General features: G+C 40.9%; 1 protein-coding gene and 1 non-coding gene across 3 annotated transcripts; both read right to left on the bottom strand.

The window, feature by feature from the left end:
- Positions 1-3,535: 3,535 nt before the first annotated feature.
- Positions 3,536-20,462, bottom strand: ZNF839 (zinc finger protein 839). 2 transcript variants are annotated; one of them, XM_074956270.1, is made up of 9 exons: positions 19,589-20,462; positions 16,832-17,764; positions 12,426-12,677; positions 11,504-11,596; positions 10,983-11,135; positions 8,968-9,108; positions 6,661-6,799; positions 6,375-6,473; positions 3,536-4,955 (listed from the first exon to the last, which is right to left on the bottom strand). In XM_074956270.1, the coding sequence occupies exons 1-9, from the start codon at positions 20,432-20,434 to the stop codon at positions 3,949-3,951; spliced, it is 3,663 nt and encodes a 1,220-aa protein (XP_074812371.1). In that variant the 5' UTR covers positions 20,435-20,462; the 3' UTR covers positions 3,536-3,948. The 2 variants fall into 2 exon arrangements, with proteins under 2 accessions (XP_074812371.1, XP_074812372.1); XM_074956271.1 differs by lacking the exon at positions 6,375-6,473 and having other exon boundaries at positions 19,589-20,458.
- Positions 20,463-24,113: 3,651 nt separating this feature from the next.
- On the bottom strand, positions 24,114-24,187 carry TRNAI-AAU (transfer RNA isoleucine (anticodon AAU)). The gene has a single exon. It is a non-coding gene; the product is annotated as a tRNA-Ile (tRNA).
- Positions 24,188-25,060: the final 873 nt, after the last annotated feature.

Here is a 25,060-nt window from a genome sequence, read left to right as displayed (position 1 = left end):
CATGTTCTGTATTTTCCTTGTGTACATACCACACAGATTTTCTGAAGTTTCAGGGTGGCATAGGCAATTACGAAGATCTGAAAATGTACCACTGTGGCATGAGAGTTCTGCGGCTATTTAAACCAATGGCAGAGTCAGTTCCTTAATGAAGTAGGTTTTGTTATAGTGAATATATACAAATCTAGAAGTATTACTATATCCAGCTTATTCTCACTTTGCCCAAACAATAAAATGCCTCTCTCTGTTCTTACAATATGACTTTCCTATGTTGAAAAACTATAAGTTCTGAAACTATTACACAAATTGTAGAGCTGTTTATAAGCACCCTTAGATCTGCTTCTGCCAGCTACAATAAGATGACTGTTAGCCCAAAACTAACAGGTGAAAGAGGAGCCCTTATTCTCTGACATGCCAAAGATTGAATGATCATGGAAATATTTACTGCTTCACTCCTAAGTGGTCCCTCCAGGACAGGGATGGCCCTCCACAGGGTGGGCAGGACAGCATGGAGAAGCTTCCACAGCCACTGAGCCTGCTGTGGTAGCAGTTCAGTGCTCTCGAGCTGTCAAACCAGCCCCTTTCAAAAGCACTAAATGTTTTAAAACTTTGAGATTATACATGACTAAGCTTTACACCAGCATTTTGATTAACCCCATTAAATAAGTAATCGGAAAACCCTTTGTGTTGACAGATATTGCTATACTAGAAATTGTGTATACTTTTCTCTTAAAGCTGCTTTGAACTTTCACTAGAGATTTCATAGTATCACTACTTCCTAGCAATAAATACAGTAAGAAGTGTAATAGGACATTTCAAGTTCTCATGGATGTTTACAATGTACTAGCAGAAAAAAATGGGTGTTAAATTTTCTCCTCATACTATTTGGGCAGACGGTCTCCTTTGAACAAAGGAAAGATTGCACCTGACAGGCTTGTAAGCTACTATACTCTCACTGAAATTCTAATAATTAAAAAGAAATTCTAGAGCAGTAGAATGAGAAAATCAGCAATAAGTAGTTATGAATACAGTTTAGATACAAGTTAAATATGAGTCAACAGAGTAACACTGTTGCAAAAAAAAGCAAACATCATTCTGGGATGTATTAGCAGGAGTGTTGTAAGCAAAACACAAGAAGTAATTCTTCTGCTCTACAGCACACTGATTAGGCCTCAACTGGAGTACTGTGTCCAGTTCTGGGCACCACATTTCAGGAAAGATGGACAAATTGGAGAAAGTCCAGAGAAGAGCAACAAAAATGATTAAAGGTCTAGAAAACATTACCTATGAGGGAAGATAAAAAAATGGGTTTGGTCTGGAAAAGAGAAGACAGAGGGGTCATAACAGTTTTCAAGTACATAACAGGTTGTTACAAGGAGGAGGGAGAAAAATGGCTGTTTTTAACTGCTGAGGATAGGACAAGAAGCAATGGGCTTAAATTGCAGCAAGCGAGGTTTAGGTTGGATATTAGGAAAAATTCCCTTTCAGGGTGGTTAAGCACTGGGATAAATTGCCTAGGGAGGTTGTGGAATCTCCATCATTGGAGATTTTTAAGAGCAGGTTAGACAAACACCTGTCAGGGGATGGTCTAGATAGTACTTAGTCCTGCCATGGGTGCAGGGGACTGGACTAGATGACCTCTCAAATTCCCTTCCAGTCCTATGATTCTAGATACAACTTACTAAAGTTATGAGAGTGGATGTACTATGCTCATGGACAAATTATTGGGGGAAGTAAAGTTGAAAAAATGAGTTTTGCATCTAGTCCTGCATATGGTAAGGTCTGTAGATCGCTCTTATTTCTTGCAGCAGAAAATTCCAGAATTTAGGTCCTGTGCCTGTGGAAATAGTCTTCTGCATTCCTGAGCCGGCCTGCTGGTTAAGAGTTTTTTTCTCATGGAATGCAGCCATCATGCAAGGTCACAGTTGCAGTGGAAAAGGTGCTTTCTCAGGTAGCAGTCCTAACCACATAAAGTCTTGACACTTGAAGTCCTCAAACTAGATGCTTTTCAATAGGGAGTTAATGCAGAGCACAGCATAGGGGGAGAAGTTTTCATGGTGACCCAGGTTAGTAGGCTACTGCATTTGGTAGTAATTGGGGCTTCTTTGAGGTATGTTTCAGTCTTAACAACTTGCAAGAATCAAACTGGAAGTCAAATACATAATTAGTGTCTAGGCCTACATCTGATAGGCTATGGCCAACCTAATTTTCTGGACAATCATAAATGAAGTGGCCATTGTGGGCATCCAAAACAGAGCCCAAAACTGCAGGCTAATCCAACAATCTGAATGATGTTAAAGAGGCAAGTTCTTCAGAGCACGTCCATCTTATTGTAATCTCTATCTTGATTGGATTCAGCTTTAGTCTGATGCTCTTCATTCAGGTGACTTTGCTGCCTTTATACTGAGAAAGCTGAGACACAGTGCTGCTTATACTGGACTGAAAGAGAAGTCATCTACATATTGCAGGTACTTCTTTGTTCTCCATAACTCTCACCCAACTTCATACAGATGTTGAGAAACTTGGAGAGGACAGTGTCTTGCAGGCTTTAGAGGTGGAGGAACAATTACCCATTGTGACCTTCTGAGGTAAGAAAGAGAGGAAGGCCATTAGCTATTTAAGGATGTTTGTGGTCACCTAGGCAGCATTTTAGAGCAGACAGGCTTATTTGGGTGATCAATAGTAATCGGGATGAATATGAATGTACTTCACCTGTCTAGATAGGTGGTGGTCATCCACCAGAGCATTATATTTAATGCTGTGTCAGTACCAGGTCATGTTCTGAAGCCTGCCAGTGAGATAGAAGATACTAGCAGCTAATGGGCAGCAGAAACTTTTTTTTGTTAGCTTCTCCCTTATCTTGCTTAGATAAGAGGTTAAAATTCAGTGCTATGTCTAGGAGAAAAACTTTTTTAAATATGATGAAGACTGGGCTGATCTAAGGGTAGAGGTCTGCTTTGTTATAAGCAAGAGCAAAGCTTACTTAATAGTGACAGTCTCTGAAAGATGGTGCTTCTGTTTGGCCAGAAAGATGGGGTCTTATACAAAGCTCTATCACAGAAGGAGAAGAGCCTGTGAGAGGAAGGAAATTGAAGAAAAAACTAGCTATCATATAAAAAGTGCAGATTAATGTTCAGATAAGCATCTCAATTGGTTGTCATACAGCATCAGCACTATTTGACTTTACCTTGCATCTTAAACAAACCTGGTGAGATACTCTTCAGAACGTTAGCAGGAATCAGATAATGCTTTGGGGTTCTACAGGACTGGTATCTTTGCCTGCTATCTTACAGAAGTCAAGCCTGGGATAGTAGCCCATGCTGATCTGTGTTGTGATCTGGGAGTTTATACTGTCACCTTTCACAGTATCATTTTTGAAAAACGAAAGTTTACTTGGAATACTGAAATGCTGATAAGTTATTTTTCCAGTTATACATTTGTGTGACAAGTCATGTGCACTAATAAAATAAGTTAACTTGAATATTCAACAAACTGCAATTAAGATAAAATGCTCTAGTACAGGTAAGATAAAACCTCTAATATACAGAAAATACAGCTCCTTTTAATGTTTTTATTTTGCCCATATACAGGTTGCCAGTATACAGCATATCACTGACAACAGGCAGTGCAACACATTATATTGCATTTCTGTTGGGCCAAAGAGTAAAACTGTATATAACAAAAAAGGTAACAGTGCATCAAAACTAAGGTTGACAGGTATCCACACATCCCCTCACACACACTCAATTAAGAGCACAAGTTGAATCAAAAGTCATTCCTTAGAATTTTTGGTTGCAATATTGCTAATATAAACATAAGTTATAAAAAAGTACATGTCATAGAAATGTTTACAAATAAGTTAATTTCAATATTCACATTAGAAAAATATACATTTGATATGATCAGTCTTTTCCAGAAGAAAGCATGTATAAATAAAACAAGTGTTTATATTTATGGCTCCACTTCACTTTGCGAGAGCAAAATATCTTCACTTTGGCCATCCGCTTCCATTGCCAGTAGTGCTTCCACAGTTTCCAAAGGAACCCCCTCAGGGGTGCGAATGTGCATTGTAGTACCGTCAGCATTAGTTACAATCACAATGCCTTCTGCTTGAGACAGAACAGCAGTACCTGGATGAGATAGAATAAGCCCATCTGCAGTCTGAATAAAGATCTGTTCGTGTCCCTGAGACAAGAATTCATGGCTCTCATCAGCAATCTCAAAGGCTACAGTTTCACCTACAGTAACTGCATTCTCTAGCTCATGTTGTCCAGCATGTTGTTCCTCTAGCCCACAAGAGAATTCATTCAAGTTTTTAATTGAACTTTCAAGATTCTCCCGAATGGATATGGAGGTTTCCTGTACAGGATTCTGATGTGGGTCAGTTTGAGTCTTGTATGAATGGTCTACTGGCACAATGCTTGTTGAAAAGACTTTTTCAAGCTGCTGCATCTGATCAGCAATATCAGCATCATTAAGTTGTTCAGACTGTTCACTGGTAATAGTGTAACTCTGGTTTTCTTCATCTTGCTGAAGTTTCTGATATTTTCCATTATGATCACTTTCCTCATTCACTGACAAGTTGGTACTCTGATTATCAATCACATCTTCTGATACCATGCAGTTACAAAATTCAGAACTTGTCAGTCCACCTGCTGTGTTCTCATTTACAAAATGTGCTTGGACAAATTCTTCTGGTGAGTTATCTGCCTCAGCATGCAACAGTACTTCAGTACATGGTGGAGATGTGTTACTTGTACTATCTGGTCCCTGTATACTTACGGGTTGAGAGCATTCCATTCTCATGGACTGAAAGATATCTGAATTTGCAGAGTTAGTTCTAGTTTCTAAATCAAATGATTTACGTTGCTCACCCGTATGCTTTGCACTTCCAGTTGTGCAAGGAGTAATACCGCTGTCTTCGGAGAGCACAGACACCCCATTTAGTGGATTAAAACCTGAACAGTTGAGGGGGAAAAAAAAGGTACAGCGTGTTGTACAACAATATGATTTTGGACTCTCAAAAGTAATTTTCTACAAGCATCTTTCTAAGATTTTATCTAGTTTTCCCTCCCATCAAGTAGTGTTGGATTCTTGGAACAGAATTATGCTATTGCCCATATGAATAACAGTACAAAAATACTTTCTAAAATATCAGAAGTATACTTCTACTCAAGTTCTAGAAGTAGCTCTGGTAGGTTCCATATTTATTCTCCCAATGGCTCCATATCAAACGATCTTAGTTTATGAGAGGGTGGTGGTTGTTTTTTTGTCAGAGTCCTGAAAACGGCCTGTGATCAAAGATATGCTGGGTTCTTTCCATCGTGCATGATACTAGTAATAAAAGATACAACAGCAGCCAAATTATGCCCCTTTTGCTTTTCCCGAAGCGTCAAGGTAATCTGCTGGCAGACTGCAAGACATTTTGTTTATGCTGACTGTCCACAGGCATGGCCGCTCCCAGTGGCCGTGGCCAATGGGAGCTGTGGGAAGTGGCATCCAGCATGTCCCTGCAACCCATGCCACTTCCCACAGCTCCCATTGGCAGGGAACGGTGAACCGCAGCCACTGGTTGCTCCGGACAGCTGTGCCTGTGGACAGTCAGTGTAAACAAAATGTCTTGCAGCCCGCCAGTGGATTACCCTGACGGGCCGCGTGCAGCCCGTGGGCCGCAGGTTGCCCACCACTGCTATAGAGGGTAGATGTTACACATACCGCATGCTGGGTAATAACATGAGAAGACTGTATGTTCCTAAAATTAATCTGGCTGTTTATTAACAGAACTGTTTACAGAGATGATGCAAGTGCACCTAGCATTCTAGCCGTGTGTACGCAGACTGACTTCCTATGCCTCCTCCAAAATCTTGCCTCCTGCACCTGTGCAACTTTGTTACTTTAATAGGTTTTCACAGGTAGAGTCGATCGGACCTTAGTAAAAAAAATCAAACTCAGTAACAAATACTGATATGCCAACTCATTCAATTTTAGCTGTTTCCTCTTCATGGTTAACAAGAGTCAAAACTTGTTTTTGTCATTAACATATTGACTACACAGGAGACCTGTCAGGTAAGAAAGTGCCATTTTTATATAGTTAGGTTTTAAAGTGGAGCTGCGCCTTAAACTAACACAAACCTTAGCGGAAGTGCTAATGAATCAGATACTGTTTAACTTTACTGAATTTTTAAACAAATGGAAGTACAGCAGAAAATCCTCTTGTAAATGAACTAAGAGGAATGTGGTCTTGTGAGGGATCCTTTAAAGGAGGAGAAATATCTAAAAAAGTGAAAGGGAAGAAGGGGCAAAAATCAAATGAGCTAAAGCACAGAAGCTTGTAATAGTGGCAAAAGAACAGCTATATAAAAAAATATAGTCCTTACACTGATTTGATCTACACTCTGCCCCACATTCTGTCTTTTCGGTGTTTGTACAGTCCCTAGTACAATGGGATCCTGGTCCATGATAGGGGCTCCTAGACACTATGATAATACAAATAAATAATATTCTTAATTCAAACTTCTCAGCTAAACAATCATTTAAGGACCTACAGAAACAAGTGCAAGACTAAGTTGAAGGCATGGTCATACATCTTTAGAGACAACACAAGATAATGGAATTAACTGACATAAACAAAACAGAGTTGGTAAGTTAGAAGTTAAATGTTACCGTCTTCTGTAGTCAGTGTAGACAAGTTCCAGCTCTTTTCCTCTTCTCCATTTTGGCTAGCATAAACATCTTTCACATTCTCCAATATGCCTTCTACTCTGGTCCTTTTAGCTGATGGCAACAGTTCTTCATATGAACTCTGTCAATATAAAACCTAGCAGATTCGATATCACTTGCAGAAACAGACAATTTGTAATCTTTTCCAGTATTAAGTGAAACATTACTCCCACCTACAACAGTTTTTCAAAGCTAGGAGGCCCTTAAAATAAATTCTAAACACAATCTAGAACTTTTTAAAGATGTTTTCTTGTCTTTTAGTTTTGAAGTCTTTTAATAAACCTGGCCTTGCTTCACAATTTGAGGGATGGGTCTGAGAGAAGTCTCTAATAAGATCTGGGACAGCTCACACACAAGTAGTACCTACTATAGAAGAAAATCTCTCCTCCCTCCCCTCTCCAGCTTCAGTAAAGGGCAGTGAACTCCCTGACATGAGAAGTGCGAGTTGGGGTGGGAAGGCTGACAAGGTCATAAGTTTAAGCACAGGCAGAAAAGGGAAGATGCTGCCATCACGCCTCTCTAAAGATAGCTCTGAGGGCTTGTCTACTGTACAAAATTAGGACGACTTATTTAGGTTGACTTATGGCCACCACGGTAATTCAGTCGGCTATTGGTATCACATTGCCTTCCTTCAGCCAGTGGAGCACATCCTCACGAGGAGCGCTTGCACTGACTAAAGTGGGGCACTAACAGCCACCTGGGGCTCACAGCTGGAGCCCCGGCCTCAGGATAACAGGGTGAGTCCAACTGGTTCAATTTCACAGCATGGAGCCTACCAGCAGGGAAATTGACATTCTTGTCCATTTCACGGCTGTTATTGTCTCTGACTCAGAGCAGTGGTGCTCTGAGAATACTGGGAGCTCAGCACTGGGCAAGGCCCACAGCTGGAGACAAGAAATTGGCCAGGCTCAATTTCACAGAACCAAGACTACCAGCAGTGAAATTGACATTCTTGTCAATTTCACAACTCCAAGTTATAAGCAGGTGCTGCTGACAGAATGACAGCCAAGAGGTGAAGTAAGTAACAGTGTCTGCATGGACACTGCGTCACCCTAACTACACCAACAGAAGTGCTACGCCTCTCCTGGAGGTGGAGCCGTTATGTTGGTGTAGCAGGTCACTTACTTGGGTGGAAGCAGCATTCTGCTGTAGACACTGACATAATTACGTCAACATAAGCTGCCTTACATCAACCTAACTCTGTACTACAGAGTAAACCAAGTCTGAACTGAGGCTGCCATCAGAGGAGAGGAAACTATCTGCTCACTGCTACAGCCACAGGCAACAGATTAAATATGCTAATCTGATCCTTTCAGAAACAAATGGGCTGGTTTCACTCACCACTGTTAGCCTAATTAGCTGCAGCACTCACTTCTCCCCCACTACTTAAATTTGCATGCTGGCCAGCCCACCTTTTCCAACCAAGCTACTGTTCTCTTCCAACAGCATGATACTTCAGGTCAGCCTGCCAGATCCTGCTTTAGATCAGGGGTTCTCACCAAAAATGTTTGGTGGCCTCAGAATGCGCCCATGAACTCTTGCTGGTGGCCACTCTGACAAATTTTCCTATAATACTTAATAATCTTTAGGAAAAAATAAATAAATATGCACATACATGTCCAAATCATTGCATTTATTATGTAGGGGGTTTTTCTGCTGCCTCCCTTGGCCCCCCACAGATTCTCCTGGCCCTTCTCTGCCCCCAGACCTTGCTGCTTCCCCCACACCCCACTGCCCCAAGCTCCCTTCCACAGCCTTGCACCCCAGGTTCACTCAACTCCTTCTCTCCTGACCACAGCTCCCAATTAGGTCAGCCCTGCTGAAGTACCACTGCCCTGGGCTGAAGCCCAGAGCCAGAGCCCCATGGGTACAATGGAGGAGGGGGCTGAAGCCCAGAGCCCAACACCGGAGCAGGGAGGGTGCTGAAGCCCACCCCCAGAGTCCCACAGATGAAGCTGGGCGGGGGGGCAGCTGAACCCAGTCCCCAGGAGTAGCACATCCTTAATGAAGGAGTAAGGGCAGAAACACACTGAAAAGCTATGCTCTTTACCTAGCTAATTTTGATCTCTTCTAAATACCCTCCAATCCGATATTTCAGTGTTATTGACTCAGAAAACTCAGTTATATCTGGAACCGTCACTTTAATAGAAGTCAGGTAACACTGTTATAATTTATTTCTTGAATATTCACATTACCATATTTTAAGAGGCTTTAACTTGTTTATATATAAAGTTCACAATTATTCTGTACCTCATTTGCTCGTTTTTTCCCTGATATCTCTGTAAACATTTGTTCACCAACTGTTTTAATCATACATTGTGTGGAGGAGTCTATAGCTTGTAACTTTTGTTTTCCAAGAAGCTTCTCTGTAATTCCTAGTGATTCAGCAACCTATAAAATAATTTGGGATAACAAAAATATAAGTGTGGTTTCTCCAACACCAAATTTTCAATACTTATATAGTCAAATATGTTTCTAAACTGATCTAGAAAGACATTCAACACTGGGGTCCACTCTATCAGTCAAAACATATATACAGCTTCTTAAGCTATTTTAGATTACAATAACTTCTACAATTAGCCTCCATTCAGATTAAGCATCTCCTATATAACAGCTAAAAGTAAAAATCAAGAAGGTAAGCTTAGAGCAAGAACTAGGAATGTAGTGGATATGGCTCACAGTACCAGAGTAAGTTACTGAACAGCAGAGTTTAACAAAGAACACTAAAGTTTGCTCATGACTTAAAGTTCTCCCAGTCTTTATTTTTTTAAATCCCTTTGTATCCTCAGACTCCGAACACATTCTCTTACCAATTTTTGCTCTGTTTTGTGAACGCATTGGTTTGTTAGTACAGGGTTTCTCATGAATGCTGGACTTTTTTTTTTTTTTTTTTTTAAAGCACATTACAGCATGTGTTTAAAAAAAAATCAAAGTATTATACATGGACTTTGCAAAGAGAAGCAAAAAAGGTAGGTCAAATTTTGGGCCTACCAACCTTGACAGTGTCCCTTGAAATTGGTACAATTTCATTTCTCCAAAGAGGAAACATCATGATTGAGCAATTGCATGAGATAAAGTCAGATGAACACATGTAATAGTAATACAAGGCAAACTTTTGGTATAAATTATGATTCTGCCACGATTTATTCTGAAAAAACAAATATTCGATTAGCCAATGCTAAAACTGCATACTGTATTTCATTTTTACTGAGGATTACTCTATTTCCTCTCTTCCCTTCCTCCCCTGGATTTTCCAGTTTGTCCTGTCTTCTCTTGGTCTCACTCAAATTAAGATCTTTGGAGCAGAGACAGTCTTTTGTGCCTTGTAAAATACTGATCATGTTTCTTGTACTTTAAAAGTTTTGCCAGAAGTAATATTTACAAAATATTGTGTTATTCACTACTGAAAATTCAACAGTGATACACCATTACTTGTAGAGAGTCATTTCATCCCAAGCATCAGGAACTGTAAGAGATGTGAGAGATTCCAATATAACTCTCTCTCTCACCCAATGCTAAGAAGTGAAGTAGCATCTGGAAAAATTGAACTCTTTACACCAGCACACATTTGTATTATGATCTGCACAAACAAGCTTTAAAAACTGAAAAAGCTATTAAAGGAGCTAATCTTTGTTGTGTTACATGCCTCAGTTTGATTATGTTCTGTTAATGAGCTTGCTGAATTTATACTTTCATTGAAAAATTAAAAATAAATACATTTTCAAATGGTTCAATTATAGGGCATCTTTAAACTGTAATGCTTACTAGAAAATAAACTTTGGCAAATACAATGGATTTGTCTGCAGGAGGCTCTTTGCATCTCTGTCAGATCCTCAAATACCACTTATTTTAGCTCATCCCCAAGGGCCTCATGTCTTGGCCACTTCCTTTCTAGCCAAACATGGGATGGGATTCTGTTAATGCTACTGTCCATCAGAGATTATGTTGAGTCACCAAAGTACCCCTGGCAACGAAGCATAGCTTCACATTACTCTAAGCACCTGGGGTTTTGATTTGCATTTTGTAATTTGTAGTCAGATATCAACTAAGGCTGTGGTTTAATCAAATATTTTTTATTACTGATCAAATTCCAAAAGATAAATATCTTTAAATCTTTTGATATGTGTCCTTCAGTTTACACTTTATCTCCATTTTCTCTTACCAGGAAGTTGCTTTTCTGTTCACTTATGCTATATAATGCTTAGCAAAAGAGAAACATTGCTGAACATTCCCTAAAATACCCCCTCCAAAATGTGTCCTCTTACCTTGGGATCTTTTATTTCCACAGGCTGCTGATAACTCAGAAAATCAGAATTACTGAAATGGTCTTGAGACATTTTCTTTACCATATTATGTAACTCTTCAAATTCTCTATAAACATCTGGAAAAAAGGCTTTTGCTGGGTAACCTTTTTCAACCTAAATGGAAGCAAGCAAGAACATTAAATATGAAATATAATTAATTAAATAAGCAACATATAGATTTGTTTTGCTTAGCACTTTTTTCAATCCTCATTTTATTAACCTTACCAATCAGTCCAGAAAAGAGAGGATTGTAAAATCTTCAGAAATAGCACTGATGAAGCAGGCAGCAAAAATTAAAAGTATAATCTGGCAAACTATCAATCTTTAACTACATGAGACTCAAGGGTGAACTCTAAAATGTCTTCAGCCTTCATATGTCTAACACATGGAACTAAGATTAATTCCCAGAGAAGTTTTCATGGTGTACATGAATGATAAAATCTCCAATAATTTAATATATGTACATGATGAGAAAAGCTCACCTTCATCAGTAGAAATTCAAACACAGTAACAAGCTTTGTCAGGCGGGGAAGGGCCAGCTCCATTAAATCTTCATTGTCACATTGTTGGATTAGCTGGTAAACACCAAAATAGTTTCTTTAAGGGGAAAAAAGCCAATATATGCTAATCATCCCTTAATTCATAATGTAAAATCTTAGTTCTCCACTACAGGACCCAATAGTCACTATTAAAGAAATGGCATGTGGTAAGGACCAATTCACTTTCTTTTACAGGATCAATAAAATTAAGTGGCTTTTAAGAATAAATGTGAATGTAAATATTTGACCAGAAAAGTTAAGAGTATGGTCCATTCTTTCAACACAAGCAGTTAATGATCAGTCTCAGTAACAATTGTGTACTTATATGAAAAGAAAAGTAGACCTTAATGAATTAAGCAAATAAGCACAACCACAAGCTCAATCCACAGTGATGTGCAGGAAGCTCAGAAAAACATGACAATTACTTAGATTGTAAGAAAAGTATTTTTAGAATAAGATGGACTCATTTTTATTACACGTAATTTTTATATATTAATAGACACACATAGTAGCAGTGGCACTACTAATTATTTTTCCCCAAAACAGAGCCAAGAGTGCATCAAATTACTAAGAGGCCAATAATTATTATCCACAGGGCCGGTTTCTTAAAAAAAAAAAAATCTGTATCTTTTACCAATAACTTGATTTATATGTTTTGCTTAAAAACTTATTTAAAATTTAACTTTGGTATTTAAATAATCCCCAGGGCTCCTCATTTACGCACATACATGTCTAGCTATGTGTCAAACATACAGCAGCTCCTTGGAAAGCACATCCTCACTACATTTCGATTAAATTTATCAGATTTTGGCAGCAGGTGGGGGAAAAAAGGTACATATGAAATAACGGCAGAAGGGAACCGTACCTCTTTTAGTCCAGCCTTTCTTCTAAATATGATGTGTTCTGTTGCCACATTACTAAGCGACTTAGAAGGGGACCGACCAGGTCTACTAAGTCTTCCCGAACACATTGATCTTCCAGTCATCCTCGGTCGGCCACGTCTTTTAGGTCGTCTGGATCTTCCAGGTCCATTTGGCATTCCAGGTCCCTGATGTACTAAATCAGTCTCATTTTGTTGTGCTGCCAACAAAGGTCTGTCTGCTGCAGATTTACCAGTCTTTATAAAAAAAAAAAAACAAGAATCATTAAAACAGTCTCCCTCCCTCAATATGCTGCTGAGAAAATCTCAGTTTAAAATATTTAGCGAAATTATTCAACCAAATGCTCTGAGTATCCCTAGCCTCTCTTTGCCAGAAGCTGGGAATGGACAACAGGACAATCACTTGATTGCCTGTTCTGTTCATTCCCTGTGAAGCACCTGGCATTGGCCACTGTCGGAAAACAGGATACTGGGCTAGATGGACCATTGGTCTGACCCAGTATGGCCATTATGTTCTTAACTTCAAGTTAGTTTCATTTACTATGCAATTTCAGTATTATTTTATATGAGTAAGTATAGCTGCATTAGTATTTGCAGGATTAAATCAGGAAGAGGCTAGGGACACACCTGCTTCTGTAATTTGTTGTCACTATTTGTAATGTTAGTTCTCCTGCCGATCCATTAAATTAAATATTATACACAACACAAAGGGAATTTGATCATAAACAAGAGTAGCCTACGGTCTTGTCAAAGTGCTTTCTGATTCAAAGATAGTATCTTTTATTTTAAAAGATGAAATAAAATGGTTTTATATTACTAATTTAGATTTAAACAAAAGTATAATAGATCTAAACAAAAAGCTCTAGTTGCCCTGATGGTTAGTTTTACAATATCATAATGACCACTCAGCAGCATAGGTGCCAACTTTCCCTCTGCCTGGTGGGTGCTCGACCCTCCCCCACCCCTGGCCCCACTCATGCACTGCCCTTGCCCTGCCCCCATTCCACCCCTTCCCCAAAGTCCCTACCCCCTTCCCACCCCATTCCCCTACCCCACCTCTTCTCCACCTCCTGCCCTGAGCGTGCTGCATCCCCACTCCTCCCCCTCCCTCCCGGGAAGTCCTAAGCGCCGCCAAACAGCTGTTAGGTGGCGGGGGTGGGAAGCGCTGGGAGGGAGGGGGAGGTGCAGGGACGCAGCACGCTCGGTGTGGGGAAGGAGGCAAGGAGGAGGGGGCTTGGCTGCCAGTGGGTGTTGAGCACCTGCTAATTTTTCCCCATGGGTGCTCCAGCCCTGAAGCACCCACGGAGTCAGCGCTTATGTTCAGCAGTATTAAGTTCATATATGAATAACAGACTCAATGCAGCAGCAGCATTAAACAATCAAATTGAATGAAACAAATTAACTCAGCCAGCCAGAATACCAAAGACACTATCCCCTATTCCAGACACTATACCTTCAGCTTTCCCCCAAAATACCGTCAAACAGTTTCTGCAGTGAGCACAGGAGGTCAAGTTCAGGCTACCCTGAATCTTATGTTTCCCTATTTTTAAGAACATAAGAACAGCCATACTGGGTCAGACCAAAGGTCCATCTAGCCCAGTATCCTGTCTTCTGACAGTGGCCAATCCCAGGTGCCCCAGAAGGAATGAACAGAACAGGTAATCATCAGGTGATCCATCCCGTCACCCATTCCCAGCTTCCGGCAAACAGAGGCTAGGGACTCCATCCCTGCCCATCCTGGTTAATAGCCATTGTTGGACCTATCCGCCATGAATGTGTCGCATTCATTTTTGAACCCTGTTATAGTCTTGGCCTTCGCAACATCCTCTGGCAAAGACTTCCACAGATTGACTGTGCATTGTGTGAAGAAATACTTCCTTTTGTTTGTTTTAAACCTGCTGCCTATTAATTTCATTTGGTGACCCCTAGTTCTTGTGTTATGAGAAGGAGTAAATAACACTTCCTTATTTACTTTCTCCACACCAGTCGTGATTTTATAGACCTCTATCATATCCCCCCCTTAGTCGTCTCTTTTCCAAGCTGAAAAGTCCCAGTCTTATTAATCTCTCCTCATACAGAAGCTGTTCCATACCCCTAATAATTTTTGTTGCCCTTTTCTAAGCCTTTTCCAATTCCAATATATCTTTTTTGAGATGGGGCGACCATATCTGCATGCAGTATTCAAGATGTGGGCATACCATGTATTTATATAGAGGTAATATATTTTCTGTCTTATTATCTTAACCTTTTCTTAATGATTACCAACATTGTGTTTGACTGCCGCTGCACATTGAGTGGATGTTTTCAGAGAACTACCCACAATGACTCCAAGAGTAGTGGTAATAGCTAATTTAGACCCCCATCATTTTATATGTATAGTTGGGATTATGTTTTCCAATGTGCATTACTTTGCATTTATCAACATTGAATTTCATCTGCCATTTTGTTGCCCAGTCACCCAGTTTTGTGAGATTCCTTTGTAACTCTTCACAGTCTGCTTTGGACTTAACCATCTTCAGTAGTTTTGTATCATCTGCAAATTTTGCCACCTCACTGTTTACCCCTTTTTCCAGATAATTTTTTAAAACTGTTGTTGTGGTCTCAATACAAACAAAATCAAGCTATTTAAGCAACAGTAAACAATGGACATGCAGGACTACAATATTCACTACACCAAAAGAAGTTACAAAAATATAAATTTTCAAAAATAGTCTCAAAGCTACCATGGAAAAAAGTTGGCAAAACAGAGTCCAAGAATCTCTCACTGAAAGCCACTAGCTAGCTAGAATATTAAAATTAATGTCCCAAAGATTAATTACCATTTGAAGATATTTATAAATTGCCTGATCACATTAATGTTACAATAATTCAAGCGTCCTCTCAGTCCTATGAACGCATCTTAGTCCTAACCTTCAATACCTCTTGCTTATGCTCCAACAATATCCCCACTCTTTGCACAGATTTCGCAAATTTAGTGCAGTTTTACCTATCAAGGACTAGATGCAAATTACCAAATTCATTCAACTGCGACTGAAGTTTTTAATTTGAAGTGTGGGTCACTGGTGCTACTCTTCCTCCATAATCTATCTGTATTGATAATCCTCTTAATGTTTCTTGATAAAGATCATAACTGACAATGGCTTATGGACAAAAATATAGTTATTTGACAAAATAAGAAAGGACAAGGAAAAAAAGTATCTAGCCTGGTGACTGAAGCAGCGACAATAAGTAAGTCAATTTATAGACTAGTAAGTCATTCAGTTACCAAGGGGAAATTTTGTGTGGCTCATATTTGTCAGATAGAAATTTCAGATTTTCTGTAGCACTATATTCAGCCAATCAACAGTCCTAAAGATTTTATGGCAAAATAAATTCAAAAGACCATTTAGGTTTTTCTTAAGTCCCTATCACAGGCAAATTAGATCTACATAATGAGTCAGTTGACTTCATGGAGCTTTCTGTTCTTTTAAGTTGTAGAAAACTCTGCTTTGTGTTTGTAATTATCTACTAACCTTGCTATGTCTCAGACTACCCACATTCACACTTCTGGAAGCAACATCACATTCACAAAAACTCAACAAATATAACATTGCTGCATCCAAAAGAACAGTCTTCCTAAAAAGGCAGTTGTGATACAATTATATCTCCATTGTTTACAGTGGAGACTTTCTTTTGCAGCAAAAAGGTTACAAAGACCATTCATTTCTATTGACAAATGCACTTTACTATGAAATGGACAGATTAAAACCAGTTTCTTGGAACCTCTCCAACTGAAACTACTTATTTTTCTAACTCAGGAAATTGTATTCTACCTACCCTAGATTTCTCTTTATAGTTTCAATTGCAGAAGTCATGCTTCACTTCCAACAGTACACTACACAGCACAGCTGTCCACTGACAGCTGAGTTTCAACCCAGCAGAGGCTGTATTTCAGTGATGGGTCAAACTGACTCCTGAATATAGAAGGTGGGGTTTTTTTAAGCCTTTTAAAATGAAATATACATGAACTGCACAGTGTTTTTTCCTTATGTGAATGCTGAGAAATAAGTGAGGTTAGTTACAAAGTCTAAGTCTTATTCTCCCCGTGCAGGTCACTACAATTTTTTGTTCGTTTGTTGTTTATTTTAAAACTTAACCATTGGTCATACATATTTATTGCAGTTTCAGACAAGCAGATTGCAACTTTTCCTAATTCATTCCTATTCTCTTTTGGTCATGCACCTAGGCCACTACCTTCAATCTATGTAAAGAATTCCAATTGCCAGCAATAGGAATTCAGAATATGAATTAGTGTAGTATAAGGTTCTAAAATTGCAATAATGTTGGAGTGAAATTGCCTTTATATTGTTTATGAAACTGCGTATTATGCAGAAAGCAAACTACTACTTTACCTGTTGCTCACTCTGTGAAGAAGCAGTTTCTTCCAAACCAATAGCTAGCGAATTTTCATTATTTAAAGTGACAGCAATTGGTTGCGAGAGCGTCAGACTCACAGTTTCATCTTCTGCTCCTCCAGAAATATCCAGAAACACGCTTCTGTTAGTTTTATTCATAGAGACTTTTTGCTGTGAAGACTCCAATTGTCCGTGACCTGGATTAAGTTTATAATGTCGTGCTAATCCTCCTTTTCCTATGTAGGATTTTTCACAAGTCTGACATTTAAACATTTTGGGCTTCAGGTTATAATTCAAAGGATTGAATAATGCATCCGTTCCCTTTGCTTTCCCCTCATCGTCATCTTCTATGCTTAGTTCAGAATAGTCATCAGAATCAGACTGATGACCATCGGCCAAATCCTCTGTTTTAATGAATTTATAATCTTTCGCTTTATATTTTGGAGGACGTGAAATCCGTCCAGAACGAGTCTTCACTTTCAAAGATTTTTTTAGCTTTAGTTCTTCTTTTTGCTTTTTCTCAAGGCTCGAGATAAGAGTATTTGCTGAACTGGCTGCCACCAAAGTAACATTTTGAGACTCAGTAGCAGACACTGCGGCACATGTAGTTTTTTGTCCATTCAATGTCTGGTGTGTGGGAATCTTATTCACTGACACTGGTCCATCAGGGGCTAACGGTCTCTGCACAAGTAGCTGAACTGGAGGCTCAGAAGAACTATGCAAGAAAAACTGTTGCTGCTCAGTTCCTGTTACAGGCTGTATCCTAATAATCTGGGGATTAATAATATTAAGTCTAGACAGACCACAATTCCTACCAACTGGCTGACTCGGTGTTATAGCTTTGGACTGGACTTCTGCAAGAGGTGGCACTGGCTTTTCATTTTCCTTCATCTGCCCCGGCTGCACTTGAACACAAATGGCTTCTAATTGCTTTAGGGGGAAAAAAGTTGAGAATGTAAAAGTACAATATTATTTATCAAGATTTTACATCTTTGTGTATAAGACCTTACAGTGAAACATGAAGAAACTAGATATATCATCCAGTTTTCTTACAACCCTCAAGGTACATATTTCCTTCCTTCCAGCTACTAAATTATGATACAGTTGCATTTGTTGCTTAGATAAGGATTTTCAGTTTACTTTGTATATCATATCATTGTTTTATTTGTAATGTCTATCAACCATGAATTTAGTTGCCAAAAACTAAGGAATAATTTCTGCAAATGGATCTGTTGGGCAGAGCCCTGTTGAAGTCAATGGGGTTCACATGGGCAGATTCAGTTGCAAGCTCTAGACCTATGCTGAATTTGTAAACTGAACAAGCACATCTCACCCACAGGACAACTACTGCCTATTAATTTTGCAGGCCAAGTATTAGGCCACAGTTATACTCTAATAAATGCACAGTTCAAAAAATCCGTAAGATGATATAAACAACTCAGGCCACCGGCCTATCACCTCCTGTCTGTCCTCCTCTCTCCACTCTATTTATTTATGGTCTTGTTTGATTTTTTTTTTAAATCACACCACAGGGTTAGCAAGGGACTGAGGAAGAGTCAAAGCCTGTCTATTGCCTCTTACTTGAAAAGTGTCCACTTCTCTAGCTGCAAACCACTCATCAAAGCACTTAAGCACATGCCAGAGTGCAAGCACACGAATAATCCCTCCGGATGCTGTACAAACACATGCTTAAGTGCTTTGCTAGATCAAGGCTTAAATGGACAGCTCTCCATTTAAAAAAAAATTCTACAAGTTAATTGATTCTAGTTTTGTCAAATAATCCCTTCCCCCCCCCCCAAATTAAGCAAATACTATTCCTCAAAGAAAAGATTCACTATTATTATTATTTATTATTATTATTATTATTTGTATTACAGTGATGCCCAGAAACTCTAATCATGGACCAGGATCCCATTGTGCTAAGCACTGTATGAAAGGACAGAACAAAAAAATATAGTCCCTGCCCCAAAGAGCTGACAGTCTAAATTCAGTCCAGACATCTAATTTCAAACTTCAAATGTTTCTATTACAAGAAGAGTGTGAACAAAGATTTTTCTGTTTTTAAAAACAGTCTTCCGTAATACAAACACAGCTGAATGGATGTTACTCACTTTTTTTTTTTTTTTTAAAGTTACTATTGGGCAAGAACCAAGCATGGAAAATCTTAGCCCAAAAGGAAAATATTTGGGAAAGTTAAAGAGTGCATGAAAACAAAAGTTATAATAGAAACAGCTTTAAAATCGCAAGTATAGCAGGCAGCCACTGTAATAAAAAAAATCCCCATAGATCAATGGGCTAGCATGAACTAAGTACCCCAAACAATCAGTTGCCGGATACACTAGACTGACAGGTTACGTTGGCCCAGTCACTATAAAGTAGTTCTTCCAAATCATGCTGGACACCTGTGCTTATTCTGACAGACTAGAACATAGGTCACGCTGACCAGCACCTGTCACCTCCATTCAACAGTATACGCTCTACCTTGCTAGAAACTGAGCTGCTCCCAATACCAGTCTTCCAACTAGGAAACTGGAGAAATCTAAATTCCAAAATAGGTTAAACTGATCAGGAAATTAAGGTGAGCAGTGGAACTGGTGCACTGGCACTCAGTACAGCTTCATCACTGAGAAAGGGCCATGACTATTCAATGTTCAGCACATTCTAAAGCCCAGGCCCAATTCCATATTGGAGACCACTTTCCCATTCACTTGACCCTTGGCTTTCCTAAGACATCTCCTCTTCCCCTTTGTTTACCTTGTGTACAAGGCACCTGGTGGTACCGATAGCTTTGCCCTGCTGAAGGGCAACCTGCTGGGCCACATTCTGCAACTGCTGTGCTGCATTGTGCATGATACTAGTCACTGGCTGGGACCTGGAGGCAGCAGTCAGGCTACAGCCCTGTGGGGATCTGCTGAACCCTGATGCTGGGGGCACGAGGCTAATCTCCTGGGGTAGCGAGTACCCCCCACCTCGGTGAGGAGGCAACAATAAGGACCCAATGCCAGCTCCCGAGGAGGGAAGAAGAGACGGTGGAGGCTGCTTCTGGGCCCTGCTCACTTGTTCGATGACCCTCTGCAGCTCCTCGGGGGCCAGAGGCGTCGCTGTGGCCTGCTGGCCGGGAAGCTGAGCCAGTGGCTCGGCCTGACTCTTCTCCGCCGGCAAATTCCCCGGCAGCCCAACAGCCTGGTTCTCGGTCGCCGCCACCAGCCGCTCCTCGGCGCTCAGCTCAGCCCCCTGCACCAGGCTCCCACCCGGCTCCAGGTAGAGAGTGGTGCCGACGGCAGAGGAGCTGGCGGCCAGGCTCTGGGCCAGCACCTCGGTCACCGCCAGCACCTCCGCTCCCTCCTCGGTGGGAGATCCAGCCTCCAGGGGGCCCAGCAGGCCCCCGTCCTCCTCAGGCTCCAGCGGACCCAGCAAGTCACCCCTGGCCGCGACCGCCCCGGGGAGATACCCAGGTCCCAGCAGGCCAACCCTCTCCCCGGCCGCCGCGCTGTGGAGAGCCCCGCGGGCGGCGGCCGGTCCGGGGGGCTCTCCCTCAGCAGGAGACGGCGGCGATGCCGCTGCCACGCTCTCGCCGCCCCCATCCCCAGGAGCCGCCATCTTGGCAGCTGTCTGGGGGTGGGAGACGCATTCGGCCCCCAGGTCTTAAAGGTGTGGAGCGAACCTAGAGGAACCGGCAACGCAGGAGCCAATGGCGGCCGTCCCTGCGGCCTGGACACATCATCATGGAAGGGGCGTGGTCATATGGACGACGGGGGCCCAGCAGGGACAAGACACTTTCAAAAGCGTTTTCCTGTGCGATGGCACTCAGTGAACTTCAGTGTGGTACAGTTGTATTCGGTATACACTCATTCAACAGCAAAAAGTCCTGTGGCACCTTATCGAGTAACAGACGTATTGGAGCATAAGCTTTTGTGGGTGAATACCCACTTCGTCGGATGCATGTAGTGGAAATTTCCAGAGGCAGGTATAAATATGCAAGCAAGAATCAGGCTAGGGATAACGAGGTTAGTTCAGTCAGGGAGGATGAGGCCCTCTTCCAGCAGTTGAGGTGTGAACACCAAGGAAGAAGAAACTGCTTTTGTAGTTGGCTAGCCATTCACAGTCTTTGTTTAATCCTGAGGGGATGGTGTCAAATTTGCAAATGAACTGAAGCTCAGCAGTTTCTCTTTGAAGTCTGGTCCTGAAGTTTTTTTGCTGCAGGGTGGCTACCTTTAAATCTGCTATTGTGGGTCCAGGGAGGTTGAAGTGTTCTCCTTCAGGTTTTTGTATACTGCCATTCCTAATATCTGATTTGTGTCCATTTATCCTTTTACGTAGGGACTGTCCAGTTTGGCTGATGTACATAGCAGAGGGGCATTGTTGGCACATGATGGCGTATATTACATGAGTGGACGTGCAGGTGAATGAACCGGTGATGGTGTGGCTGATCTGGTTAGATCCTGTGATGGTGTCGCTGATGTAGATATGTGGGCAGAGTTGGCATCGAGGTTTGTTGCATGGATTGGTTCCTGAGTTAGAATTACTATGGTGCGGTGTGTAGTTGCTGGTGAGAATATGCTTCAGGTTGGTGGGTTGTCTGTGGGCGAGGACTGGCCTGCCTCCCAAAACCTGTGAAAGTGAGGGATCGTTGTCCAGGATGGGTTGTAGATCACTGATGATGCACTGGACAGGTTTTAGCTGAGGACTGTATGTGATGGCCAGTGGAGTTCTGTTGGTTTCTTTCTTGGGCTTGTCTTGCAGTAGGAGGCTTCTGGGTACATGTCTAGCTCTGTTGATCTGTTTCCTTATTTCCTCGTGTGGGTATCGTAGTTTTCTCAGGAAATCAGTGGTGTCACAGAGATAGCTGGGAGTGCTGGTGGCGTAGGGTCTGAGTAGAGAGTCCGCATATCCGGACAGTCCTTCAGTGAGAGTGCAAATGCCCGAGATGATGGGGGGTCCAGGATTTCTGGGTCTGTGGATCTTGGGTAGTAGATAGAACAACCCAGTCGGGGCTCTAAGGGTATGTTGATTTGTTCCTGTGTTAGTGTAGGGAGTGTCCTGAGTAGATGGTGCAGTTTCGTAGTGTATTCCTCAGTGAGATCTGAGGAAAGTGGCCTGTAGAATTTGATATTGGAGAGTTGTCTGGCAGCCTCCTTTTGGTAGTCAGACCTGTTCATGATGACAACAGCACCTCCTTTATCAGCCTCTTTGATTATAATGTCAGGGTTGTTTCTGAGGCTGTGGATGGCATTGCCCAAGAAAGACAAGCCCTAGAAAGAAACCAACAGAACTCCACTGGCCATCACGTACAGTCCTCAGCTAAAACCTGTCCAACGCATCATCAGTGATCTACAACCCATCCTGGACAACAATCCCTCACTTTCACAGGTTTTGGGAGGCAGGCCAGTCCTCGCCCACAGACAACCCATAACCTGAAGCATATTCTCACCAGCAACTACATACCACACCATAGTAACTCTAACTCAGGAACCAATCCATGCAACAAACCTCGATGCCAACTCTGCCCACATATCTACATCAGCGACACCATCACAGGATCTAACCAGATCAGCCACACCATCACCGGTTCATTCACCTGCACATCCACTCATGTAATATACGCTATCATGTGCCAACAATGCCCCTCTGCTGTGTACATCGGCCAAACTGGACAGTCCCTACGTAAAGGGATAAATGGACACAAATCAGATATTAGGAATGGCAATATACAAAAACCTGAAGGAGAACACTTCAACCTCCCTGGACCCACAATAGCAGATTTAAAGGTAGCCACCCTGCAGCAAAAAAACTTCAGGACCAGACTTCAAAGAGAAACTGCTGAGCTTCAGTTCATTTGCAAATTTGACACCATCCCCTCAGGATTAAACAAAGACTGTGAATGGCTAGCCAACTACAAAAGCAGTTTCTCCTCCCTTGGTGTTCACACCTCAACTGCTAGAAGAGGGCCTCATCCTCCCTGATTGAACTAAACTCGTTATCCCTAGCCTGATTCTTGCTTGCATATTTATACCTGCCTCTGGAAATTTCCACTACATGAATCCGACAAAGTGGGTATTCACCCACGAAAGCTTATGCTCCAATACGTTTGTTAGTCTATAAGGTGCCACAGGACTCTTTGCCACTTTTACAGATCCAGACGAACACGGCTACCCCTCTGATACTCATTCGACAGTAGTCCAGAGCGATTCAACACAACAAAGTTTAATTCAATTCAGTGCAACACCCCACAAGTAGAATTCAATACAATGCAATTCATAGGGTGTCAGTACATCTGTATAGATAGATTTGATACACCATGGGACAGACAAAAAGCATCTGAAACTGATTACAGTGCTTTTAAAAGTAAAAATAAGTGGTGGGGGAAGATCTCAAGCCCTTTTTTGTGAAGTAAATTGTATCCAAACCAAATGTCAGCTTGCTTTCTGAAACACACAAGATATAATCCCCCGATTAAAGGGTTTTAATGGAAATGCCATGTCACTTTTACCCACAAAAGTATTACCTCACTGTCTTAACATTTTGGCTCTGATCCTGCAAAGATGTGTGCTTACCCTCAAATCTATGGGGTTACGTACATGCATAATTTTACAATGAGCAGCACTGAGTCTACCCTGATTTTAGGAATGTTTTCTTCAGTTTTTTTAATTGAAGTAGGGCAGTTTTCTCTGCATGACAATATTTTCTATAACCAGTTTTCACAGCAACATAAAATTATTCAAGAGAATCAAGAGAGACTAGTTGTCTACTTTTAAACATTCTAAAGCAAAGATAAAAAGAGACTATTTGAAATTTGTAAATTTGACATGTACAGTTTACTTCTAAGCTCACCTAAATGTGCTGTGTTGTTACTCTTTTGCTGAATATATATTTTTAAAACTACTATTTTGTATTGCACCAAAACATGCACAAAAACATATTAAAAATCAAATCTGAGTGTGCAGCTAGATGCAGGCATAATGGATACACTTGCAGAAATGGGATCACATTTCTGACAGCAGATAATGTAACTGTGGGTGCATAAAATTCTCAGGCAAAGGTTCCCCCTAAAAACTATGGTACTGCATTATCAGGTTATAGATCTTAAAAAAGCTTGATGGAGTGGTAGTTTAAACCTCTCCCTTTTGGTAGCTGATTGAAAGTAAAATAATCTCAGTCATTATTTTATAGCAACATTTAAATTTTGATGGATAAAAACGCAAATTAACGCGCTTATATTAAAACATATTAATGGAAAGTCGATGTTATATAAAAAATTGAGAATAAAAATTTTGAACTGTGGCCCGTACGGGGATCGAACCCGCGACCTTGGCGTTATTAGCACCACGCTCTAACCAACTGAGCTAACCGGCCACTTCTTGTTAAAGTGACTGCACTGGTCTCCATAAGAATAACAGAGGAACTACTGTTGTCGTTTCTCCACCCCTCCTTCCTTGTGGTCGTTCTGAACGTTGCCTGTTCCCAAGACAAGTATTCACTTTCCACCCAGACGGCGAGTTCTCGGGATCCAGCCCTTGTAGGTTCAAGGGGCATGTTTGAGCCAGCGACTGAACAAGCTCGTTCAAAGGGTTTAGAATGGGGGCCATGAATATGCAGGAGCAGTGACGCTAAGGTACAAACAGCCACCGGTCTCATTCACTGCAGGCTGGATTCATAGCCAGTAAGTTATACCTCCCCCCCCGCGAACAGCTTTTTAAAAGTGACTACAGTTTTAATTTCATGAATTCAAAATATTTATTTTGCCATTTATTTTAATATTATTTATGTTTAATTCCCACATATTTTACATACTGCTTTTTAAACAAATATTGCATTGGTAAAATATGAGTCACGTGTATTATTTTCGTTCTATAACGTTTGGGTTTATTGTAAATTATGTATTTATTTTACATTAAAATAAACTTGTATTATTTATAGATGGTCAGTCCAGCAGCAAATCTTGCCGTTTTCAGATGAGATTGCTACGTAAGCCATCAAACAAGAAAAAGAGCCGCCAACAGGGGGAGTGCAAGTTAGTAAACCAGTAATTCTGTTTAACGTACATGCATGAAATCCACTAGTTTTTCTGCCTAATGTTATAGGTTCTCTGCAAAAGCTGATGAACTTCTAACTGAATTGTAGCCACACCACTTTTACCCCTAGTTGTTTCACAGTGAATGACAGGTTGTAAGGATCAACTGTAGGCTTAACATACAATCATAGAAGATACAATCATAGAATATCATG

The sequence above is a fragment of the Natator depressus genome, chromosome 6 (assembly GCF_965152275.1).
Source record: "Natator depressus isolate rNatDep1 chromosome 6, rNatDep2.hap1, whole genome shotgun sequence".
NCBI lineage: Eukaryota > Metazoa > Chordata > Testudines > Cheloniidae > Natator > Natator depressus.
The sequence above is the reverse complement of the archived record's forward strand: the minus strand, read 5'-3'. Positions and strand labels throughout refer to the sequence as shown.